Source organism: Panicum virgatum, chromosome 9N (genome assembly GCF_016808335.1).
Source record: "Panicum virgatum strain AP13 chromosome 9N, P.virgatum_v5, whole genome shotgun sequence".
Lineage (NCBI taxonomy): Eukaryota > Viridiplantae > Streptophyta > Magnoliopsida > Poales > Poaceae > Panicum > Panicum virgatum.
The window spans coordinates 64,397,700-64,417,888 of record NC_053153.1 but is presented as its reverse complement, the minus strand read 5'-3'; the positions used below and the strand labels follow the sequence as shown (position 1 = coordinate 64,417,888).

The 20,189-nt window shown below is 43.1% G+C and overlaps 2 protein-coding genes and 1 pseudogene across 5 annotated transcripts; all 3 read left to right on the top strand.

The window, feature by feature from the left end:
- The first annotated feature begins 1,932 nt into the window (after positions 1–1,932).
- On the top strand, positions 1,933–7,314 carry LOC120692684. 3 transcript variants are annotated; one of them, XM_039976060.1, is made up of 3 exons: positions 1,933–2,051; positions 5,392–5,573; positions 6,679–7,314. In XM_039976060.1, exons 2-3 carry the CDS (start codon positions 5,404–5,406, stop codon positions 6,992–6,994), a joined length of 486 nt encoding a protein of 161 aa, XP_039831994.1. In that variant the 5' UTR covers positions 1,933–2,051; positions 5,392–5,403; the 3' UTR covers positions 6,995–7,314. The 3 variants fall into 3 exon arrangements, with proteins under 3 accessions (XP_039831994.1, XP_039831996.1, XP_039831995.1); XM_039976062.1 differs by lacking the exon at positions 1,933–2,051 and adding an exon at positions 2,257–2,388; XM_039976061.1 differs by lacking the exon at positions 1,933–2,051 and adding an exon at positions 2,925–3,292.
- Positions 7,315–10,079: 2,765 nt separating this feature from the next.
- Positions 10,080–13,117, top strand: LOC120689255 (annotated as a pseudogene).
- An 890-nt stretch (positions 13,118–14,007) lies between these two features.
- Positions 14,008–19,099, top strand: LOC120689773. 2 transcript variants are annotated; one of them, XM_039972171.1, is made up of 3 exons: positions 14,008–14,372; positions 16,104–17,281; positions 18,644–19,099. In XM_039972171.1, exons 1-2 carry the CDS (start codon positions 14,073–14,075, stop codon positions 17,271–17,273), a joined length of 1,470 nt encoding a protein of 489 aa, XP_039828105.1. In that variant the 5' UTR covers positions 14,008–14,072; the 3' UTR covers positions 17,274–17,281; positions 18,644–19,099. The 2 variants fall into 2 exon arrangements, with proteins under 2 accessions (XP_039828105.1, XP_039828106.1); XM_039972172.1 differs by having other exon boundaries at positions 14,026–14,372; positions 16,107–17,281.
- The last annotated feature ends 1,090 nt before the right edge of the window (positions 19,100–20,189 follow it).

Sequence of the window (20,189 nt, the reverse complement as noted above, 5' to 3'; positions counted from 1 at the left end):
AGGCCTAAAGCTGTGCACTGAGGGTGCCGAAAAGTTTATAAGGGGGGTAGTATCCATTAGGACAGTAGAAAAATAAAAAGATAAAAATTAAACTAAAAAGGAAAAGATAAAACTATACTTACAAGATCTAGTTATACTCAAAAGTTCTCTCTGAACCGTTCTCCTGGTAGCGAAGCCAGAAATGCTTGTTGGTAAAAGTTAAGCCCACAGAAATATCTAAGAAAATAATCCGCAAGCGCACGAATACCGGTGAGCACTTCACTCGGGAAGAGGGTTTTAAATATCGAATCCACAGGGAGAAGGGTAGAGAGAGTGGTATGAGGTTTATAACTGATCCCCGAGCAGTTATCAAGGACTGGAAAGGAAGAGAGGTAAGGAGATCTTATGGCTGTCTAGTTCTTACCCTCACGAGCTATGTTTATATTGTTCTTATGGGGACGTTAACTAAAGAAGACGCTGCGCAAAGTGAACTCCTCCAGCAACAAGGGTGGTCCTACACTGTCCTACAAACGGGAGGTGGACTACAAAGGATAGATGGGGACGAGGTCACTCCCCACTGCTACCACCGATCCGGAATATAGGAGGCATCCATAAGCTAGCTAGTCTAAGCACCACGCTTACACTAGACATGCAACTTTAACTCAAGAGCGACAGGAATTAAAGTACTCAAAAAGAGTTATGAACCTTAAGAACAGTAAGAACAATGTTACTCACTTGAATAAGAAGTTGATCCCACCACAAAGTCTCAAGATCGGGCTCCAATGGAACTCGATCTCGGAGGAAGAAGATGAAGAAGAGACACTGACAAGCCCGGGCCTTCCTTCAACTCGCCCTCCACCGCGCTCTAATTCTCTCGAACAAGACTAGCTAGATCTTTCAAGATCGTGGAATTAATCTCTCAACTTGATGCTAGCTCTCTAATTCTAATTCTAATCTAGAGCTCTTCTCTGATAGGCGTTGATGATTTGATGTAGAATGAATTAGGGTTTACCCTGGGGTCAGGGGCCCTTGATTTATAGTCCGGAGCGATGAACCGCAACCCTTGGATCAAACCGACATGGATCAATGGCTTGGATGCGTTGTAGAGGTCGGTTGTGAACAGCCATAGCAACGAGAGCCGCTGACGAGGTGGGGCTAGGCCGCGCGGTCCCATAATCAGGCCGCGCGGCAGGTGGGCACCAGCTTCGTCGCCAAGTATTCTCGTGCCTTCTAGAATGTTCTTTCGTAGGAGCCAAGTTGATTTGCGTTCAGGACACGTCCGAGACTCGTATGTCTTGATAACTCTCGTTGTTTTCTGAATAGTCCCTTCAAATTCATAGATTCACCAAAACTCGTGGAATTCGTTAGTATAAACCCTAGGTTGGTTATCTATTTCTATTTACACCCTTTTTCAAGTAAATGTGAGGGATAATATAAAGAGATAATATGTGTCAACAGTAATCAAATGGATAATGCATACTAATGTTGTCGATGTTTTTGTTACCGCTGACGAGTAATCAAATAGATCATGCATAGTGAATCGAAATGTCAAGATTTAGACACAAAGATTATGTTATTTCATGCAATATCTTCAACGTCAAATTATTTGTTATATATTTTCATAAAACATGTATTTAATAATGAGATCATTTTAATTTTTTATGATAAAACACATTTTAAAAACTTGAAACCAGCTTAAAGAAGTTAGATTTAGAACACAAATAAAACCTACAAAGGTTGAGGGCTAATTGCACATGTCATGTTAATTCAGCCTAGTTGAACATGGACACCCAAGGCCCAGGCCCACAACACAAGCCCACACGCAGCCAAGCGTACGGTGGAACTTCTTTTTTTATTCCCCTCAATAAATAAATAAATCAAACTTCAATTTCTTGTGCACCCGTGGAACTTGGAAGGGAGCACAGGTTACATAGGCGTAGGCTGACAGCTGTTAAAAGGCAATTGGTAACCACCTGCGGGCCCCGCCCCCAGAACCAATTCGTCTTCGTGGCTTCGACCGAAGAGCGGGGAAGGGAAGCAGAGGGTTGCAGAAGCTGCCGCGGCGACGAGAGGTGAGCTCTCGAATCACCCTCATCCCCTCGCTCGATTTCGATCGCATCACCCCCGTCCTTGGCTCGATTGCAGCCCTCTCCTCCGTGTTGCGGTCATCCGAGTCCCAATTTAGTTTCCTTCTCCGTCGAATTGCCGTGTTCCTGCTGCCGGTTTCGTCGCTAATTCCCGACGCCGCGTTTGCATTTCGCAAGGAGAATCGAGCCGCTCGCTGGTGCTGTTTGAGACCGAAGAGCAGTCGCCACCCACGAAGGCAACGCGGCGTAGTACTGAAACACGGCGTCACGGCCGCGAGCGGCGATCGAGCCATTCACCGTCCCGCTCCCGCCACGCCCCGCGGTGAGCTTCGGCCAACCGCTTGTTTGCCATTTTTGATCTTCCTCGTGCGATTGCCTTCGACTCGGGATGAAACCTCGTTACCTAGCTATGCCCGCTTACCGCAAGCGTGTCGTCGCGCGCCACGGACGGGTCGCTGCGCGGTCCCAAGCGTGCCGATCCACAGAGTCGTTCGTGTCCGGCCGGTCACGCGCACACGGAAGACGGAACGAGCACGCGGACCAGGCTGCGAGGCATGGCACTGCGAAACACTTGCGCAGGCGCACAAGGACCTGGCGGCGAGCCATGGCACTGGGCAACAATGCGCACGCGTTCACGCTCACCGCTCAGAGGCGGAGCTCCCCATGCGGCAGGGTGGGGAAGCTGCGAAGCCTACCGCCGGGTAGCACTAGCACCACTAGTACCCACGTCTTCCTCCCTTCCGGCGAGGCATCCAGCGACGGAGCGGCGGCGTGCAGCGTCTGAAAAACGGGGTGGGGAGAAAAAAAAAGGGGCCCAATAAGCCCTGCCGGGCCAAGTGGAAGTGTCCCTCTTCCCAAACCCCCTAATTCCCAACCCCCTCGGCTCCTCCCGTCTCGTCTCCCGTTCGCGTCCGCGCCCGGCGCCTCCGCAGTCCGCCGCCCGCCGGCCAGGTCGGAGCTCCGCGCGGCGCCCCTGCCCTCAAGCCCACGCAGCTCCCGCTCGGAACTGCGCGGACCCGCTCGCGGCTCGCGCTCTCGTAGGATGGACGAGGATTCGGTCGGCGAGGAGATGAGAGGCGCTGGCCACGGGCGTCGGCGTGGCCGGAGAGAAGCTGAAGGAGAGCGAGAGGGAGGAGCAGGCCGAGGTCGAGGCCGAGGGGCAGGCGCCCCCAACACCAACATTCATCCTCTTCTGCAATTAGAAAGAAAAAAAAATGTAACAAGAGGTATAATTGTGAATTTGAGATTTAGCCATTTAGGCATTAAGTAATTTATTTGAGATGTGTGATAAATGAGATTTTGCACAATAAGATGTCCGATGAATGGCTTAATGACTTGATGCTCTGTTATTGTACTTTGAACTTGACTGAAAACACAAATGCACTGAACTTGTAGACATTTGCACTCACAAAGTGACGAAATTGAAAACCAACTGATTTCCTTACTAAGCTTGAAGAATTAAGCCTAATCCACACATAGTGAAACAAAGATGGGAAGCAATCAGCTCCCTGCCATTGCCTGCCCATCGGATAGTACAGGGCTTGTGCTTTGCAAACTTTGGTCTCTGCTTTCTTACCATGCCTCTGATCTTACAAAAGTATTAGAACCAAAGAAAATTAAGTGTTCTGCTTGTTTTTCCCATTGCAATATCTATACACATCACCAACTTGTTTAAATAGCTCAGCATCTGCAAACGAAATGGACTTGTTGTTGGTTTCAGTGGTACATGAAACACTTCACTGTCTAATCTAAAGAATTTTTGTATGCTTTAGTAATCTTTAGTTCATTCTATTTAGCTTGACTGATTGCTTTTTACCATGCCTCGAGTAGAGTGTTATTTTGCTATGTTCCTAAATGTTTAGGAGCAGAGTAAAATAATTCAGTGTTATTAATCAAGTGCAAATGACATACTGCATAACTGAATTATCTGAAGTCTCCAGCAGTTATTAAAAAATTTATGTACCTATGACTTAAGTGATTGGATTTTTCTTACCTTCCTCCCCAATTGCAAGGTACTCTCACTTTCCATGAAACCCTGAAGAAATATCTTTGATTACCCTATTAATCATGGCACCATGTCTGTAAGTTTGGATCTTTGACATCAGAAGAAGAACTGCTGCTACCTTATCTCCATCGGTGTAAATGAGCCTATATGGAACACAAAGCGAATTTTGTATTTAAGTATTTAACAATTCATCATTAGCAGTGCATGGACGTAGTTATTTGCACTGTAGGAACTTGACAAAGCAAATACGGAGGTACGTAATCAAAACCATAAAAAATACTGATCATAGTCATTTAGGATGCAGGAACCTCGACAAAGCAAATATATAGTTATGTAATCAAAATCATAGAGAATACTGATTGGAAGGGGAGAAAGCAACAATCTGCTTCAATAACCCATGAAAGCAGCGCCTATAGGAATATTTGCCTTATCAAACATTGAAGAGCAATATAAAAATACACACATTCTACTTTATGTAATTAAAAGCATAGTTAACTTGAAACCACATATAACTGTAGGCTATACCCCTAATTCATATTTCCATGCATAGAAGACACCAAAGTTCATTAAATTTGGATCTGCAGTTAGCAGTGATGAATTAAAAGAGATACTGCACTGCTAGATCACATGACATAACAACATGATAATCCTGAGTCACTAAATGTGAAACCAGTAGAAGAGGGATTGAACTTGGTTGACGCAGATAAAAAAAAACATGTAGTCATGTACAATAGCCAAATAGAAGCTAAACTTATACCACTAAAATCTATGAGAGTATGGAAATGAGAAGGATGCTAGACCTGAACATGCCACTGGAAAGGTCACCTGTATCATTCGTATATCCCAGGAACAAACCATTGTCATGCTTCTGAACAAAGAAGTCGAGCAGATCGAAGCAACCGATTCTTTGTTTATACCATCACAGAAGAAAAGGGTGAAGAACTAAATCTGAATCTGTTGACAAATCGCAATATTATTTTTCTTGTTCCAGCAACCTGAGGTCCACCTCCTTGATCTGAGCAAAGAATAAAAATGATGAGTGTGCATGCTCTTAGGTGTCATTGATAACTTGTAAATTATCATTTTCTTCAGAAATGCATTCTCGGATTCCAATGCTCTCAACTTTGTAGAGAGTAATAAATTCATAAATTTCATTGTTCCTGTTAGAACAAATAATAGAGAAAGAGGACTGATGTAATTACAGCATGGCATGCAGTTACTATAGCAACATTACATCTATTATTTTCATTGATCCTGTAAGTATGACATGCCTTTGTAGAGAATAATAAATTCATAAATGATTCACATTTTCTTTTTCAGCTAGGAAAGAGGATGGCGAAGAACTTTGATGAAGGGAATGGGAGGCCCTGGAAGAATGCCAACCAGGAAGAAACATACAAAAAGAAAGTCTTCGAAGGAATACAACAGGGGGTGCAGAGGAAACCCAAACTGAACCGTATTGTCACTAGGCAAATCAAAAGCATCAACAAGACTTTAACAAGGTAAGTTACAGTTCATAATATATCTTCATGATAAGACACTGCTACTTTTTTATTGGTTTTAAGTCCTCATAATTGAGATAAAACAATAATATATGGTTTATCTCACCCCAAGGGAGTTGACAGTATTATCTGTTGAGGGCCTGAGATTTGCACCTGAAATGGTAATCACGAGTAGAGAGTTGAGAGCTAAGTATTGTGCTGAGGTATTGAATTTCCAGCAGAAAAACATTTGAGAAATAAATATGAGCAGTAGTACTTGAGGAGATTCCAAAACAAGATGATTTATCAATCATATATATAAAAGAAATTAGTTTTGTATAAATTATGTGATGAAAATATGCCTCTTGTTTTCTTCTGTTTTTAGTTATGAATAGAGGCCCTGTTTGACATTTTTCCCCTGCAGCTTCTGATAAAACAATTACTGAGGATTGTGGGTTCATATATCATTATCGCCATAGACTATTGCAATAATTAGATTTACACCGAAAGGCATCAGTAGAGCCGCAAAGCAAACTATCCAGAGCTAAGTCAGAAGTTAATCTCATTTCTTAGTTCTAATGTAATACTTGGTAAACCAATTCACTTGTTGTATCAGTTTTAGCCACTATCGTATTAGTGGAATCAGGACATCATAGCTCTACAAAAATAAAATATGCTAGTGTTTAATAAGATTTCAGATTTCGGAAAGCAAAGATTATGCTACCGTAAATTTTTAGGAATATAAATATAAAGTGCAGTATAACATATTTAGAAATTAGATTAGCCTTTGCACCATACTATATTTCAGGTTTGAAAAGCAAAGATTCTGCTACTATAAATTTTCAGGAATAGGAATTTAAAATGCAATATAACATATCTAGAAATTAGATCAGGCTTTGCACCATATTATATTGCTATAACATAGTCAATATGAAGAAAATAAGTCACAGGTGACAGGACAGCTTTATGTCGCACTTGCATGTGTTAAGGAAGCAATGATGCTTATGTTTCGTGTGATTTTTTTTCATAGCAGTTTTTACATGTTGCACTAGTATGGATATGCGAACACATCTGTTATATGCTTTAATATTTGCACTGACAAGTTTTGTTCCCACTTGATTGCTAGTGTCTCTGAGAAGACGCCAGTGCGCGAGGACTCACCTTCTGAGACTTATGGGCATTCCAGTGGTAGCTCAGCCAGGGAGAAGAACATCCGCACCGACAATGGCTCCCTGATTGCCAGTGACTCACTCAGGACGCCTGTACGGAAGACCCCATCTCCTCCTGATAATTGCGTTGCAGATTCAAGTGGTAGCACGGCCACAAACAAGAGTATCACCCCGACTCTGACTGACCTTGAAAATTCAGTCCATTATGACTGCAGGCTCGACAAGGTCTTAAGAGTGGCAATAGACTATGCTCTGCCTGAGGAGCTTCGTTAAGTGAACGAAAGAACAAATGTGTGACCACCTGGGTGGTTTCGGTTCATATACCTGTATGCATATATAGGATGCTGCTTTGGATTCAGTTGTCGGATCCGTTCGTGCGGATAGACTGCCAATATATACTGCATATCTCGGTTATTTTTACTATATAGTTCTGTAGCTGCCAACCGTAGATACCTTCTGTTGGAGTGGATATGCTCGAGTGTTCCTTATGTTACACGGAGCACATATTCAAGTGGAGGAAGCTTAATATTCTGCACATTCCTTGTTACTAAATGTAAATTTCTTGTTCAAAGCATAATAGTCCCTTTGGTATATATTTTCCGGTAACTGTTCTTCAGCAAAAGTGCTGTGGCTGATTCTTCACTGGTGATTGCATCTCAAATTGTAAGTCGTTAACTTTTTTTATCTGAAATTTGACCACACATCTTATCTTATTCAACAAATTTGTGCAAACATAGTCAAATTTACGTTATTTTTGAAGAACTTTTATTAATAAAGTAAACCATGACAAAAGATGTGATAAATTGCACAAAAATTTTAATAAAATGAGTAGTCAAATTTGGCGTAAAAAATCAAACGACTTACATTTTGGTATGGAGAACGACTTACAATTTGGTATGGAGAAACTACATAACAAGCGGAATTTATTTGTAATTCTAGCACCATAGAACATTCTGTGTTGCTATTGGTATAGCAGGGGTGCCCTAAGTACATTTGCTCTCCATTTTGAATTTCAACTTGCTATAGCACTTGAATCGCGGTACATAAAACTCGGCGAGAAAACGCCACACACGTAAATGGCCGGGGAGGTGAGGAGGAGGAAACGAGGAAGAGGAGGCGGCGGCGGCCGGCAAGCCCGTCGCGAGGAAGAGGAGGAGCCGGGGCGGAGGAAACGAGGAAGAGGAGGCGGCGGCGGCCGGCAAGCCCGGCGCCGAGGAGGAAGGAGGACGACGTAGGCTCCGCCACGCGCAGGAGGCCAACTGCGGGCGGCCATGGCCCGCGCGCGCGCCGCCGGAGCCGAGCCCGGCCGCCGCGAGGCCCGCCTCCGCGCCGCGCAGGCGCGCGATCGGCTCGATCCGCCGCCACCGTGCCGCGCGCCCGCCGGCGAGGGAGGAGGGAGGGACGGAGGCGCCGCCGGCCATGGAAGGGAGGGGTCGGGGCCATGAGGGAGGAGAGAGGAGGCGCGCCGGCCATGGAAGGGAGGGGGGAGGATGGAGCTGAATCCGCCGCGGGCTCGCCGGCCGCGCCGCGCGGGAAGGGGCTGGGGCGGCTCGCCGGCCGGCGCAGGGAGGGGCCGGGGCGACCCGCCGGCCGGAGCAGAGAGGGGGCGGCGGAGGAAGCATGATGGCGCGGCCATGGAGAGAGGCTGCGGGAGGGAGAAGGGAGGAGAGAGAGTTTGTGGGAAGGAGTAGGGATGAAAACGTACGGGAATAGGTGGGAAAACTCCTTAATCATTTCTGTTTTCGTTTTTTATTACGGAAAACGGAATCGGGAACGGAATAGTCGAGCACAGGAGTGGAAATGGAATTTAACGGTTACGAAAACGGGCGGAAATCGAAAAATCTACCGGAATGTATTATTATTTAATCACCACCATTTTACATGAATATAACACTAGACACTTCTTTACACAAACTATTTTTCAAAAGTATGATCAATATTTCTTGTTTCTTACGATTAAATCGTGAAATATATGTATTGATGTTGAGAAATATGAGAGGATATATGGTGTCTATTTATTTTTTTTCCCGTATTTTATAAATATGGCTAAAAACAGGATACCGCAAATATGGACGGGATACACCCTCTCCCGCTTTCCGTCTCATTTCTGTATTTTTCCGTAAATACGGAAACGGGCGGGATAAATATAAAATACGGGCGGGACGGGACGAGATTTTTCCCATCCGTTTTCATCCTTAGGAGGGAGAAGGGAGGAGAGAATGACAATGGGTCTCATGAATGGTAGTTAATAAAAAGAAAATCTGATATGTGGGTCCAGTTAGATGGTAGTTGGTATAGAGGGGGAATATAGAGTACGGATGTGTGCGGAGAAACTGAACGTAGAGTAGAGAATCTTGATGACAAGACAAGAATATTCCATTTAGAGGATAAATTTAGAGTATGACGAGTGCAGACAGCTTAAATACTACTCGTAATACGTTTACACCGAATGCAGGCCCAGGGTTTTTTTTCCCAACCGGACACTCCAAACCGGAGCACTCCGTTTCCGGTAAACCGGACCGGTTTCACAGGAAACCGGTAGAAACCGTTCAAATCCCAGTGCAAATTCAAATTTCGCCGTTCAACCGGTTCGGACCGGTATACCGGTCGGTTGGACCGGTTTACCGGTCGGTTTGACTGGTAACCGGCCAAATTCAATTTTTTTCTTTTTTTTGGTTTAAATTCAAATGCCCACAAAGTATACTAAATAAATATTTATATAACATATTTTAGTCTAAATGAACCATCCAACCCTCTTTTGTACTACTTTTACATTGTATTTGTATGTTTTTGTATGCACATTTTTTTGTTTAACTTCAAATCCCCGCAAACTATACTAAATGAACGAATTTTTGAGAAAATTTGACACCATTAAATTCGTCGCCCCTTGAAGTGTTTTTAGAAATTTTTTAGAAATTTTTTATTTTTTTGAATTTAAATTTAAATTTTGAATTTAGACCGATTTGGAACGGGACTCGGACCGGTTTGACCGGTGAGCGGTTACCACCGGTTAAGTAAATCCTGTGCAGGCCACATTTATTCAGTCTCTCTCTCCTCATCTGCTCCCTCGCTCCATCCCGAACATTCTCCTCCCGTCCCGCACCCTCGGCCGCGCCCCTGCCTTCGGCGCCGCCCCCGGCAGGATCGAGCTTCGTCTGCCGTCGGCATCCCCTTTCCCCCTAGGTCGCTGCAGCGCAGGGTGCGCACGCCTCCGCGGCGCCTTCAGCCTCGCCTTTCGAAGCCTCCGCGCGTCTTCCTGGCCATGCCTCTAGACTAGACACAAGCACCTCCGGGGTTGCGGTTTCCTCTCCTTCTCTCAAAATTTCCCAATAGTGATTTGGTTCATCACATAGGCCTCATGGTTGTTGCTATTGTATTGCCGTCTTCATCTTCGGCCGTCGGCATCAGGGTCAGGGGCGGAGCTAGAGCGGAAACAGGGGGGGGGGGGGGGGGGTGCGCCTCTTTAGCACTGAATTGCCTTATAAAATGCTATATTAAGGGGCTGTTTGTATAAACTAGGGCTAGTAACTAATTGTGCTAATGATTTCCTCAAATTAGCTAAGATTATAGTTAACAAACAACTAGTTGAAGCCTTAGCTAAAAAAATAGCCTACCTATTAGCTCTTCTATTTAGATGCGCTGGATCTATTTTTTAGCCAGTTACTAGCTCTTGTATCCAAACAAACCCCTAAATTGTGAATATATGTGTAGTTTCTCCTATTATTTTACTTAAATATGTGGATATAAATATTGATCTTTTTATAATGGTAACTCAAATATGTTTGAGTTAAATGCACCGTAGGTCCATGAACTTGCACAGTTGTGCCAAATAGGTCCATCAACTACAAAACCAGGTATCTGGCTCCTTATATTTGTGAACCCGTTCACTTCAAGTCCAAATGCCAAATCAGCCCGGTTTTGCTGACGTGGCTTGTCCACCGTGGCCGCTGCTGCTTGCATGCCATCTAGGCAGTTCTAGAAGACATGATCCCACTCTAGGCAATCTAATCTTGCATCCTGTCCAGTTCACTTATTTTTTGTGAAAATAATCTGTACGCTTGTGATTGCTAGATCATTGGCATGAAAGCCATGGAATAGGCTAATAAATGGCATAAAGTTTGTTTTCCTTACTACTCCAGCTGCTACTTGCTGAAAAGAGCAACAAGGTACCAGTGTCAAATCATCTCTACAAGATACCATCTAAAGAATAATCTGTGACTCTGTACACGTGAAACATCAAATTTTGTGATCTATCCAATTTTATACCTTTCTTTAATATATCGTTCGAAAAAAGGAACTTGGAGTTTTTATAATCTTTTTGCATCTTACTCCACAATTATGATACCTATTGTCAAAGATTGGTATTCTCGCCACGCGGGGGACTGCCTAGTTTAATATGAAAGGATGGACTAGTAACCTATTACCTATCTAACTATCCTGGTCCTGTTTAGGGCACTGCCTGCAATAGGAGCTCGTTTCCACTCTTCCAATTTGACTCTAGCTGTCTAGCATAGAGGCATTGGCAGTTTTTTTTAATTATATTATGTAATGGTCTCGGTTGGGACAAAAGGCTTTGTTGTTGTTGTTGTTGTTGTCGTCTCGGTTCAAGCACATGAAGCTTATGACTGCATAGTTGTGACTGTTTATAGTTAGTCAAATAATTTCTAAATTGATTTTTTATCTGTAACTTGAGAGTCTCCAGTTTAATTATGACCGAAACCCAAATTAATTTGTTTACTTACTCAAGCCATAAATGTCCCCAGTGAGGTGCGTGTTGAAGGGCTGCAGACATTGGACTACCTTGACAACCTGAAGGACAAAGAGCGATTCACAGAGCAAGGGGACACAGTTGTATTTGAATCAGAGGTAAGCAAAGCACTGCCATGTCAGATATGAAACTATGATTGCTGAAGTGTAAGCATTTTTTGTGGTGAAGGTTGACAAAATGTATCTGGATGCACCATCAAAGATTGCAATTATTGATCATGAGAAGAAAAGAACATTTTCTTTTGTAAAGAAAGATGGGCTTCTAGGTGCTGGTAAGCTTATCTGGTAGTAGATGTTATTCTTATATGATTTCATTTAGCTTGTTAGAGCATTCATTTTCCATCACTGCTCCCATGTAGTTGTATGGAACCCATGGAGAAGAAATCGAAGAACACGCAAGATTTTGAGGATGAAGATTAGAAGCACATGTTGTTTGTGGCACCTGCAGCTGTTGAGAAAGCTATTACCTTGAAGTCTTGTGAGGAGTGGAAAGGAAGGATGGAGCTGTCAGCTGTTCCCTCCTGTTACTGTAGTGGGCAGTCAGATCCAAACAAGGTTCTTCAGGGTTGATTATCTAACTTGCCACATCTTTTACAGGTAATGCTTCACTCTTTCTGCGCTGCTTTTTGTTGTTTCCTGGCTGGGTACTCCTTTTTTCCTTTCCTTTTTTTTTCTTTTGAATGGACTTGTTAGGTATTTGAGAGTTAGTTTCTTTCATTATTGCTCATGCGTGTGTAAGAGTAGATATAGCCACTACAATGAAGTTGAAGTTGAAACATCTGCACCTGAACAAGTGTGAGAACCGGGGTTCTTACCCGGCCAGTAGCTCCTTCCAAGGGAGACTAACCAACATCTTGAGTTTACAATGAAGTTGTACCTAAAACTTCTGCACCTATTGTTATTCAATATAAATATGTTTGAAAATGTGACTTTATGAAATCATTAAAATGGTTTAGTTACAGGGTAGTTTCAGTTTGTATATTGTATATATGTTTCCTTTCAATAGAATGGTCAGCTATCTTTGAGCTCTGTTCATTGTTATCAAATGTTGCATTTCCCCCCTGTACGTGCATGACATATATAACGAAAAGTCTTGTTGCTGTCTGTATATAATATCTGGTATAGTTTCAGCAACATAACTTAACACCAAGATAGACATTTGGGGTCATCCATAGCTACTTATCTTGTTCCTAATATATTCCTTGTGCATTTCTGCAGGAATACTTAATGTACCTTTAATTATATGGTGCCTTGAGCCTTGTGGATGCTGCTTCGACTTACCAGAGGCTTCTTCAGCTACCATTTTTGTCCACCGATGATTACCCATTCATACCCAGAAAGCAGTCAAATGCAGAAACAATAATAAATCCTAGTAGTTATTTTGAAATCTATGTCAATAAACTCGAATTAGCGAAGGATAGAAACCATACTTGAATACAGCCTTCTTGTCTAGTATGTGGATGGTGCACTGTGGTACATAGCAGGTTATGAGACATGTACATTGGCAGATTATTCCTGGTAATTTTGCTATCCTTCCGTATTATCCTGGACTCTTGTATTGTATCTTTCTGGTGGCATGGCTGTAGTAGCGACGATGTTGGCTTGTTATTAATATTTCCTTCTGCGCCATTATCTGCTACCCAGATTTGTACGTCTGCGTATGCTACGATCTGATTGGTTGACATTTTTCTTTTGCTAAGAGTACAACTGATTGACGGACATGATTGCATCGCTCGTTTTCTTGATGCATTAACCCTCTCCTTTAGCCGAGGCCGAGACAGCAGGTCACGTCCGGCACCGGGAGCGCTTCTTGGCCTGTTGCCATCTTCGCTGCCGGAGCTTCCTGCATCCCTGCCGAGTGCCGACGCTATCTGAAGCGCTGCTTTCGTGTGGGGTTGTGGAGGGATCTTGTTTGCGATCGGGCTGCAATTATTTGCCTCCCTTTTGCTTTTTCGAGCCACCACTGTCCTCTGTCAGGTGTTCGTTCACCCATGTTGTGCAATCACCTGAAACTGGAAACAGATAGAAGAAATCATCAGATATGTATATATTAGAACGGGTTAAGAACTGAATATAATTTGAACAGAAAAGCTCACCAATTTGCAACAGGCAATAGTCACTGCAATATTTACAGATCGAACGTCCAAAACTGACGGTGAAATATCTATCTCAAATATTATACAGCTCTCTCGTTTCGCAACCTTGTTCGGTCGGTCAGACGCACTACCTCAAACTGAACGTGATAACTCTCATTTTCACGACGGATACTCTACTCGTGTTCTTGAATTTGGACCCCCCCCCCCCCCCCCGGTGCACTGCACGTGGTAGTTTGTTACACACATTAGTACTTAGTAGCTTCATTTTGGGCAGCACATTTAGTGGTTCCGACTTCCGAGGTACGGGCCGATGAACTGGCCCACCAATATTCCACTCGAACATCGCACGATCCATTTCATCCCGGGGAAAACCCTAAACCCATGGTCCTCTTTGCCATAAATTGCACCTAACCCCTCACCACCACCACCCCGCCCCCCCACCTAAACCCTAAAAATAAAATCCACAGTGTGGCGGCTGGTCGGACGCGATGGCGACCGTCGAGGACGACGGCGGGCGATGGGGCGACCGCGAGCGAGGGCACGGCGGGCGAGGGGGCGACCGCGAGCTAGGGCACGGCGGGCGAGGGGGCGACAGCAGGAGTGGGCTCGACCGGCGAGGGGACGACCGCGCGCGAGGGCGTGGCGGCGGTCGACCTCCGACCGGGCACGCGGCGGCGGGCAGTGGCGTTCCTCAAGTAGCTACCCCGAGCCGGCTTCCGAGCGAGGGGCCGGGGGCGACATCAATGGTTCAGACCGAGTCGCCGGAACCGCGACACGCCGGCGACGCTGTAAGTTGCAGCTATCTCCTCTGAGAGTGTTTCCCCCTTTTGGATCGGGGATTCCCGGCTTCCATATCCATTGAAACGGATCCACCAGTGCTCTCCTCTGCGGGCTGTGATAAGTAATGACTCCTAGTTCTCGTAGTACTTAATTTAGCACCCGATTGATGGAGATATTCTTACTCGGGGGTTGAAAAGTCATAGGGTCATTCTCTTTCTCTCCTTGAAGAGACACGGTTTTGTATTTGAATGCGTGATTGATTCACTTTGATTCGGTGTAGGGTTTTCTGACCCCTGAAATGACTACAGAAAGTCTTTGCTTGAGTCTTGGGCATTACTTCAGCAACTATTCATGTAGAATCTATGCGCTTCACTTGTCTCTCTTTTTTTTTTGGCCTGTTGGCAGAGCTTAGAGGTTGCTAGAGCTGAGAGATGATAGACTGTATTTAGGCTCTCTTTGTTTCAGATTGTGGATTTTTGGATTTTACAATAGCGAAATAGCCAATTTAGTCTCTCATCTTTTGTATCAAGCTCAATTTGGTCCCTCAGCTTTTAAATTGGCCAACAGTCCCATATCTTTAAAATTTTTGTCTAAACTCGTCGTTGCACTGACGTGCCACTCCATGGTGGCAGCCTAGTGAGCAAATATGCTCGTATTGGCTTTGGTAAATAGGCGAGTGTTGGTAGTTGGCAGTTGGCAAATGTGCTGGTATTGGCTTTTAGGAGTTACTCTGCACTTTCACACTCAAGTTCAGTGCATTTTGGTTTGAACAACATTATCATTGGACATGATTGAGCACAGAGGGTATAGCAACAGAAAGAACTTACTCCTATGCTATTGATCCAATGAAAATTTGAATAATTAGTGTCCCTTTCATGGCTAGAACCAATGCAATTTCATGCGAACCAGGCTAGCCAAAGCTATGAGCACCGCTAGGCTTTGCTGACTGGAACCACCAACATAGAGCGCCACATCAGCATAAGGACGAAATTGAACCAAAATCGAAAGTTGAGGGAATAGTTTGGCCATTTTGAGAGTTGAAGGACTAAATTGAACCTGAGACGAAAGATGAGGGATCAATTTGGCTCTTCCACCTTTTACAATCCAAAAGCTGAAACAAAGGCTCAGATTTTGAATTCAGATTCCACAATCTGTCCCTCCACCACAATCCCATAATGTGCTCTGGTATACCTTTTGCTGGATTATGGCACATATACTCATTTGCCATTATGGACCACTGTAAGTGACTGAAAATTGGTGGAATCCAGGCAAATAAAACTGAGGTATCTCTAGCTTTAGATGAGATATCTTGATCTCAGTTTTGACAAAACTTCTATATTACTGAATGCATATTAATTGTTTCTGTATCTGCTGTGTTCCATTATTCATTTGGATTCGTATTCACAGTACACTTGGTCATTTATCAAATATATATCCAAGGATGGTTATTGAAATTTTCAATTGTTTGGAAACATGGCTGTTCATTTTTATGCATAGTATGCTCAGACTTTTTTGCTGTTCATGCAGCAGTATATTACTGAATGCATATTATTTGTTTCTGTATCTGCTGTGTTCCATTATTCATTTGGATTCGTATTCACAGTATGCTTGGTCATTTATTAAATATATATCCAAGGATGGTTATTGAAATTTTCAATTGTTTGGATTATTATCTAATATATAAACTGGTTGTTCATTTTTAGGCATAGTATGCTCATACTTTTTTGTTGTTCATGCAGCAGTATGAGGATGCAAATATTGAGATCATGAAGAAGCGTGTTCAAGAGTTGGAGCTTAAAAATGCAGAACTACAACAGAAGTTGGAGGTAGCACAAGCTCAGCTCAAGGAATGGAACAAATACACCAATTCTGACCCTTTCATTGATAAACAACTTAGAAAATGTCATGATGTGTTCTTGTGCCTAAATGAGTCTGGGTATCAAAAGCTTTCAGATCTTCTCGCTGATCCAAAGTCGAAGCTTACTATGGATGTAAAAGTGCACGGAATGGAAGTTATAAAGGAATTGAAACAGTTTGAGAAAGATCTGCCCATATATATTCCTAAAGGTGTAAGAGTCACTAGGAAGGAAGATAAGAAATTTAGAAGAATGACAACAGTTGCTAAGCATATTTTGTTAGGAATTATTGAAGATATCTATCGGCTTCATAGGCTTGAGTTGACCCTTAATGGCAAGTTCACTCTTGATGATTTCTACTGGACTCATCTGAAGAAGGTTAAGTTAGACCCAGCTCTGAAATTTGCTGTATGTCAGAGGGAGAGAAATGGAATGATTAATGATTTCCATCAGATTTATCAGATCATTATAGAGATGTTATCTTTTCATGATAGGGACTTGATTATACCAGATGATTTGCAGAGCTTGCTTGATCTGTTGAATTCCGATGATCCTGTTAAGCACAATGAAATTATCCGGTACAATATGTCCTTGTTGAGTGAGATTGGAAAGAAAAATCATTTCATCACTCTCTATGATAGATTACAGCAACAGATCCGTGAAGATAACGCAAAAGGTGTTCCGGAAGAAGAAAAGATATCTGAGAAAGTCCTGAGATTTATCTCAAATCGCTTCATCAAAACTAAAATTGATCAAGAACCATGGTCAAGCCAGGCAAAGAAAAACTCATATGTTGGAACTGTCTATGAGTTTCGTAGGTCTAATATGGGCACGGCATTAAAAGATCCAATTGATCTGCTGATAGTGTGGCGCAATGCAATATCACATATACTTGAAAGTTCTATTGAAGATGGTGAACAGCTCTTTAAAGATGAAGATCTAGTTAACATGCTTGAATCAGCAATACCCGGTGTACTGAATGAACTGCAAAAAGCAATGAGTGAAGCTGGGCTGCTAGAGTTACCCCATCTCATTAGAGCAATGAGGATGTAAACCAGAAGGTAATAATATGAAACTTTTTAGCTTCTGTTTTTTCGTAGTATATAATATCTCTAATCTTTGGATGTTGATTATAAAACTCTTTATTTGCTCTTCAATTTTCAATTATATATTGTATATATAATTAGTTCATTTAGTATGTGGCTAACATCATTATTCCGTTTCATACTTGTTAGGGCCAATTGCATATCTACCCTTATCTTGACTTCCAAGTGCACGTTTGCCCCTCTTTATAAGACTTTGCATGTTTGCCCCTCTTTATTTGCATGTTTTCATAGACTTAGTATGTGGCACAATATTTGCACGGCGGGAACATTAGTAGTTTTGAATTCCGTTTCATACTTTATTTTTTAGAGAGAATATATGTAGTAGTTTAAATCTTCTGGTTGGTAGGAATAGTTTATTTTTCAAGTACGTTATTACTTGACTGTTGCATTGGTAGGAATAGTTTAAGACTTTGTGTACCCCCTACTGTCTACGCAACTGGAAGCATACAGCAACTGGAAGCATACAGTTGTTCTTACTGGTAGGTACAAGCTGAGCTGATATGGGCAATCTGAGCACCCTGCTCTTAGGTTGCAGTACTAGGGATTGTTGTTGAGTAGCAAAAGCAGGCGCATATTTTGCCCAACATAGACAACTGGACGGTGCTTTAGTTCCTTGCATGTTCTTGACTAGCACTAGAAATTATTGGTTCCTTGCATGTTCCTATGCCTTGCTGAATTGTTGGATTACTTAGTATATCAGTTTGGTTAGCTGGAATATTTGGTTAGCTGAATTGTTGGATTACTAAATTGTTGGATTGCTGAATTATTGGTTCCTGCTCTTTTGTAGCACAGAATTGAGTACTTGACAGTATTAACAGTACGCTGATATAATCTTTGTAGCTGGTAGTCAAGGAATCCTGATTAATTGCCATTGTTATTGCAAGGTTAGAATTTGCCTATGTTATTGCAAGGTTAGAATTTGCCTCTGTTATTCTTTTGACCCTTTTTCTGATTAATTGCCCCCTCTGATCGTGCATGGACTTGTCAGTAAATTGAGTGCCTTACATCATCTAACATTGGAGAGCTCAAATATCAACGAACATCTGGGTGCAAAATAAGTTGTTACCCAACACGAACAGTTCAATCAAATCCAAATCTAACACTATACTCCACGACAGACACAAATCCAAATCGCCATGGAGAATTGTTGGATTGTTGGAATATTTGGTATAAGCGTGATGCCTTGCTGAATTGTTGGATTGCTGAATTATTGGTTCCTTTAGCACTAGAAATATTTGGTTAGCTGGTAGATCAGTTTGTTCCATTATTGATGACATATATGATGATCATTTTCTCATTGAGTGCCTGATCTTTCAGGGACGGGAGAAACAGAGGACTTGAGGCGGTTTTGAGTTGCTGTGAAGTGTTCTGAGAGCACATGCTTGGTTTGAGTTCTGTGAAGTGTTCTGAGAGCACATGCTTCTAGTCTGTTCTATTCGCTTTCAACAGATGCTAAACAATATTTGTTAGCTTTGTAATCGTTGAACTAAGTAGCATGCCATGAACTAGGTAGTATTTAGGTGCTAGAACTAGGCAGTATTGAGATCTTCATGCTTTCAAGGGTAAAAAGAATTGATCGGAGTACAAGGTTCAGAATTATTGTGTTCACTTCTGCATACTCGATTGTTGAGCCAAGATGAATAGATACATCAAGCTTCAGAAGCCGTGTTCATTTTTATTTCTCTGTTTACTCATAGTTCTGCTTGTGATAAATGAGATCATTTCTCTGCTGGTGTGAAATTAGTGTGTACCGATGTGTACATTTTGTTGGCTTTTAAGCATTGCATTTTGAGATCATTTCTTCCTATCAGGATCATTTGTTCATGCTCTAGCCGAACACAGGTTTTTAGGAGATGGTACGAATACTGTCCAGGATTGCAAGAGGAACAGGAATGAGTGGACCTGCTGGGTGCACTGGATTCTGGCATCCTGGCTTGGATCGGTTCAGAGCAGGAACTAAACCTAAACCAACCGAACAACCGAATTCCAATAAATAATAAGTACTACTACGTGCGACGCGGATACGGGACGATTTTCACCGCGATTCTGAATTTGGCAACTACAGACGTTTTCTTCCCCGCGACCCCACTGTTCTATACTTCTATCGCCTGTTGCGCGTTCGTTCCCCCTGGTCTCTGCTGCGGACCTGCGGCTGCGGAGCCCCACTGCTGCACTGGCCAAAGTGGCCGCCGTCGGTGAGAAATTTCGATATTTGACATTGAATTCGCACGTCTCACTTCTTTTAACACTCAGTTTGTAAGCCTTTTTAAAATGACAGTATGACACTGAGGCATGCGAATTCTTCAATTTAAGGGCTTTTCTCTCTTTTCCTCTTTTCTACTCCTTTTTGTTTTTCTTTTCCTTTTCTAGAGCTAGTGAATGGACAGAAATACCCATACTTTATCATCTGCACCGATTGAACAAGGCTCAACCGTATTTTGCTCTGTTCTTCTCCGACACCGGCTCCTCAAGCAGCACTCCAGGATTTGAACATACGGGATATTTAACTTTTTGCCATTCTTCCCAATGGCACGCATTCAAATGCCAGTTTTAAAATGGCTCCTACAAAACTGCCACTACAGAGAGAAAGTTGCGCTATCTTTTGCCATTTTTGATGACCGCATGCCAGTATGGAGAAGACACGTGAAATGACGAAGCTGCCCCCGTGCCTTATCTTCTTAGCCGTTGCGGGCTGCAGCCTGTCTTCCCCACGCTGTCGCGCTTTGCTCCTGCTCGCTGGTGGTGCTCCACCTCCCGTGCGCCGTGGAGCATGTGCTCCCCCTTCTTGCCGCAGGCGAGAGCCTTCGTCGATGGCGCGGAAAGTCGCCGCGAGACGCGTGCTAGTGAGCAGCTCGTCCTGCTT

What these genes read in the sequence shown, in the direction of transcription:
- LOC120692684 (XM_039976060.1), top strand. Translation starts at nt 5,404, where the DNA reads ATGGCGAAGAACTTTGATGAAGGGAATGGGAGGCCCTGGAAGAATGCC. An exon ending in ATCAACAAGACTTTAACAAG is followed by an intron (nt 5,574 to 6,678) that starts GTAAGTTACAGT and finishes CTTGATTGCTAG; the next exon opens with TGTCTCTGAGAAGACGCCAG.
- LOC120689773 (XM_039972171.1), top strand. Translation starts at nt 14,073, where the DNA reads ATGGCGACCGTCGAGGACGACGGCGGGCGATGGGGCGACCGCGAGCGA. An exon ending in CGCGACACGCCGGCGACGCT is followed by an intron (nt 14,373 to 16,103) that starts GTAAGTTGCAGC and finishes TTGTTCATGCAG; the next exon opens with CAGTATGAGGATGCAAATAT.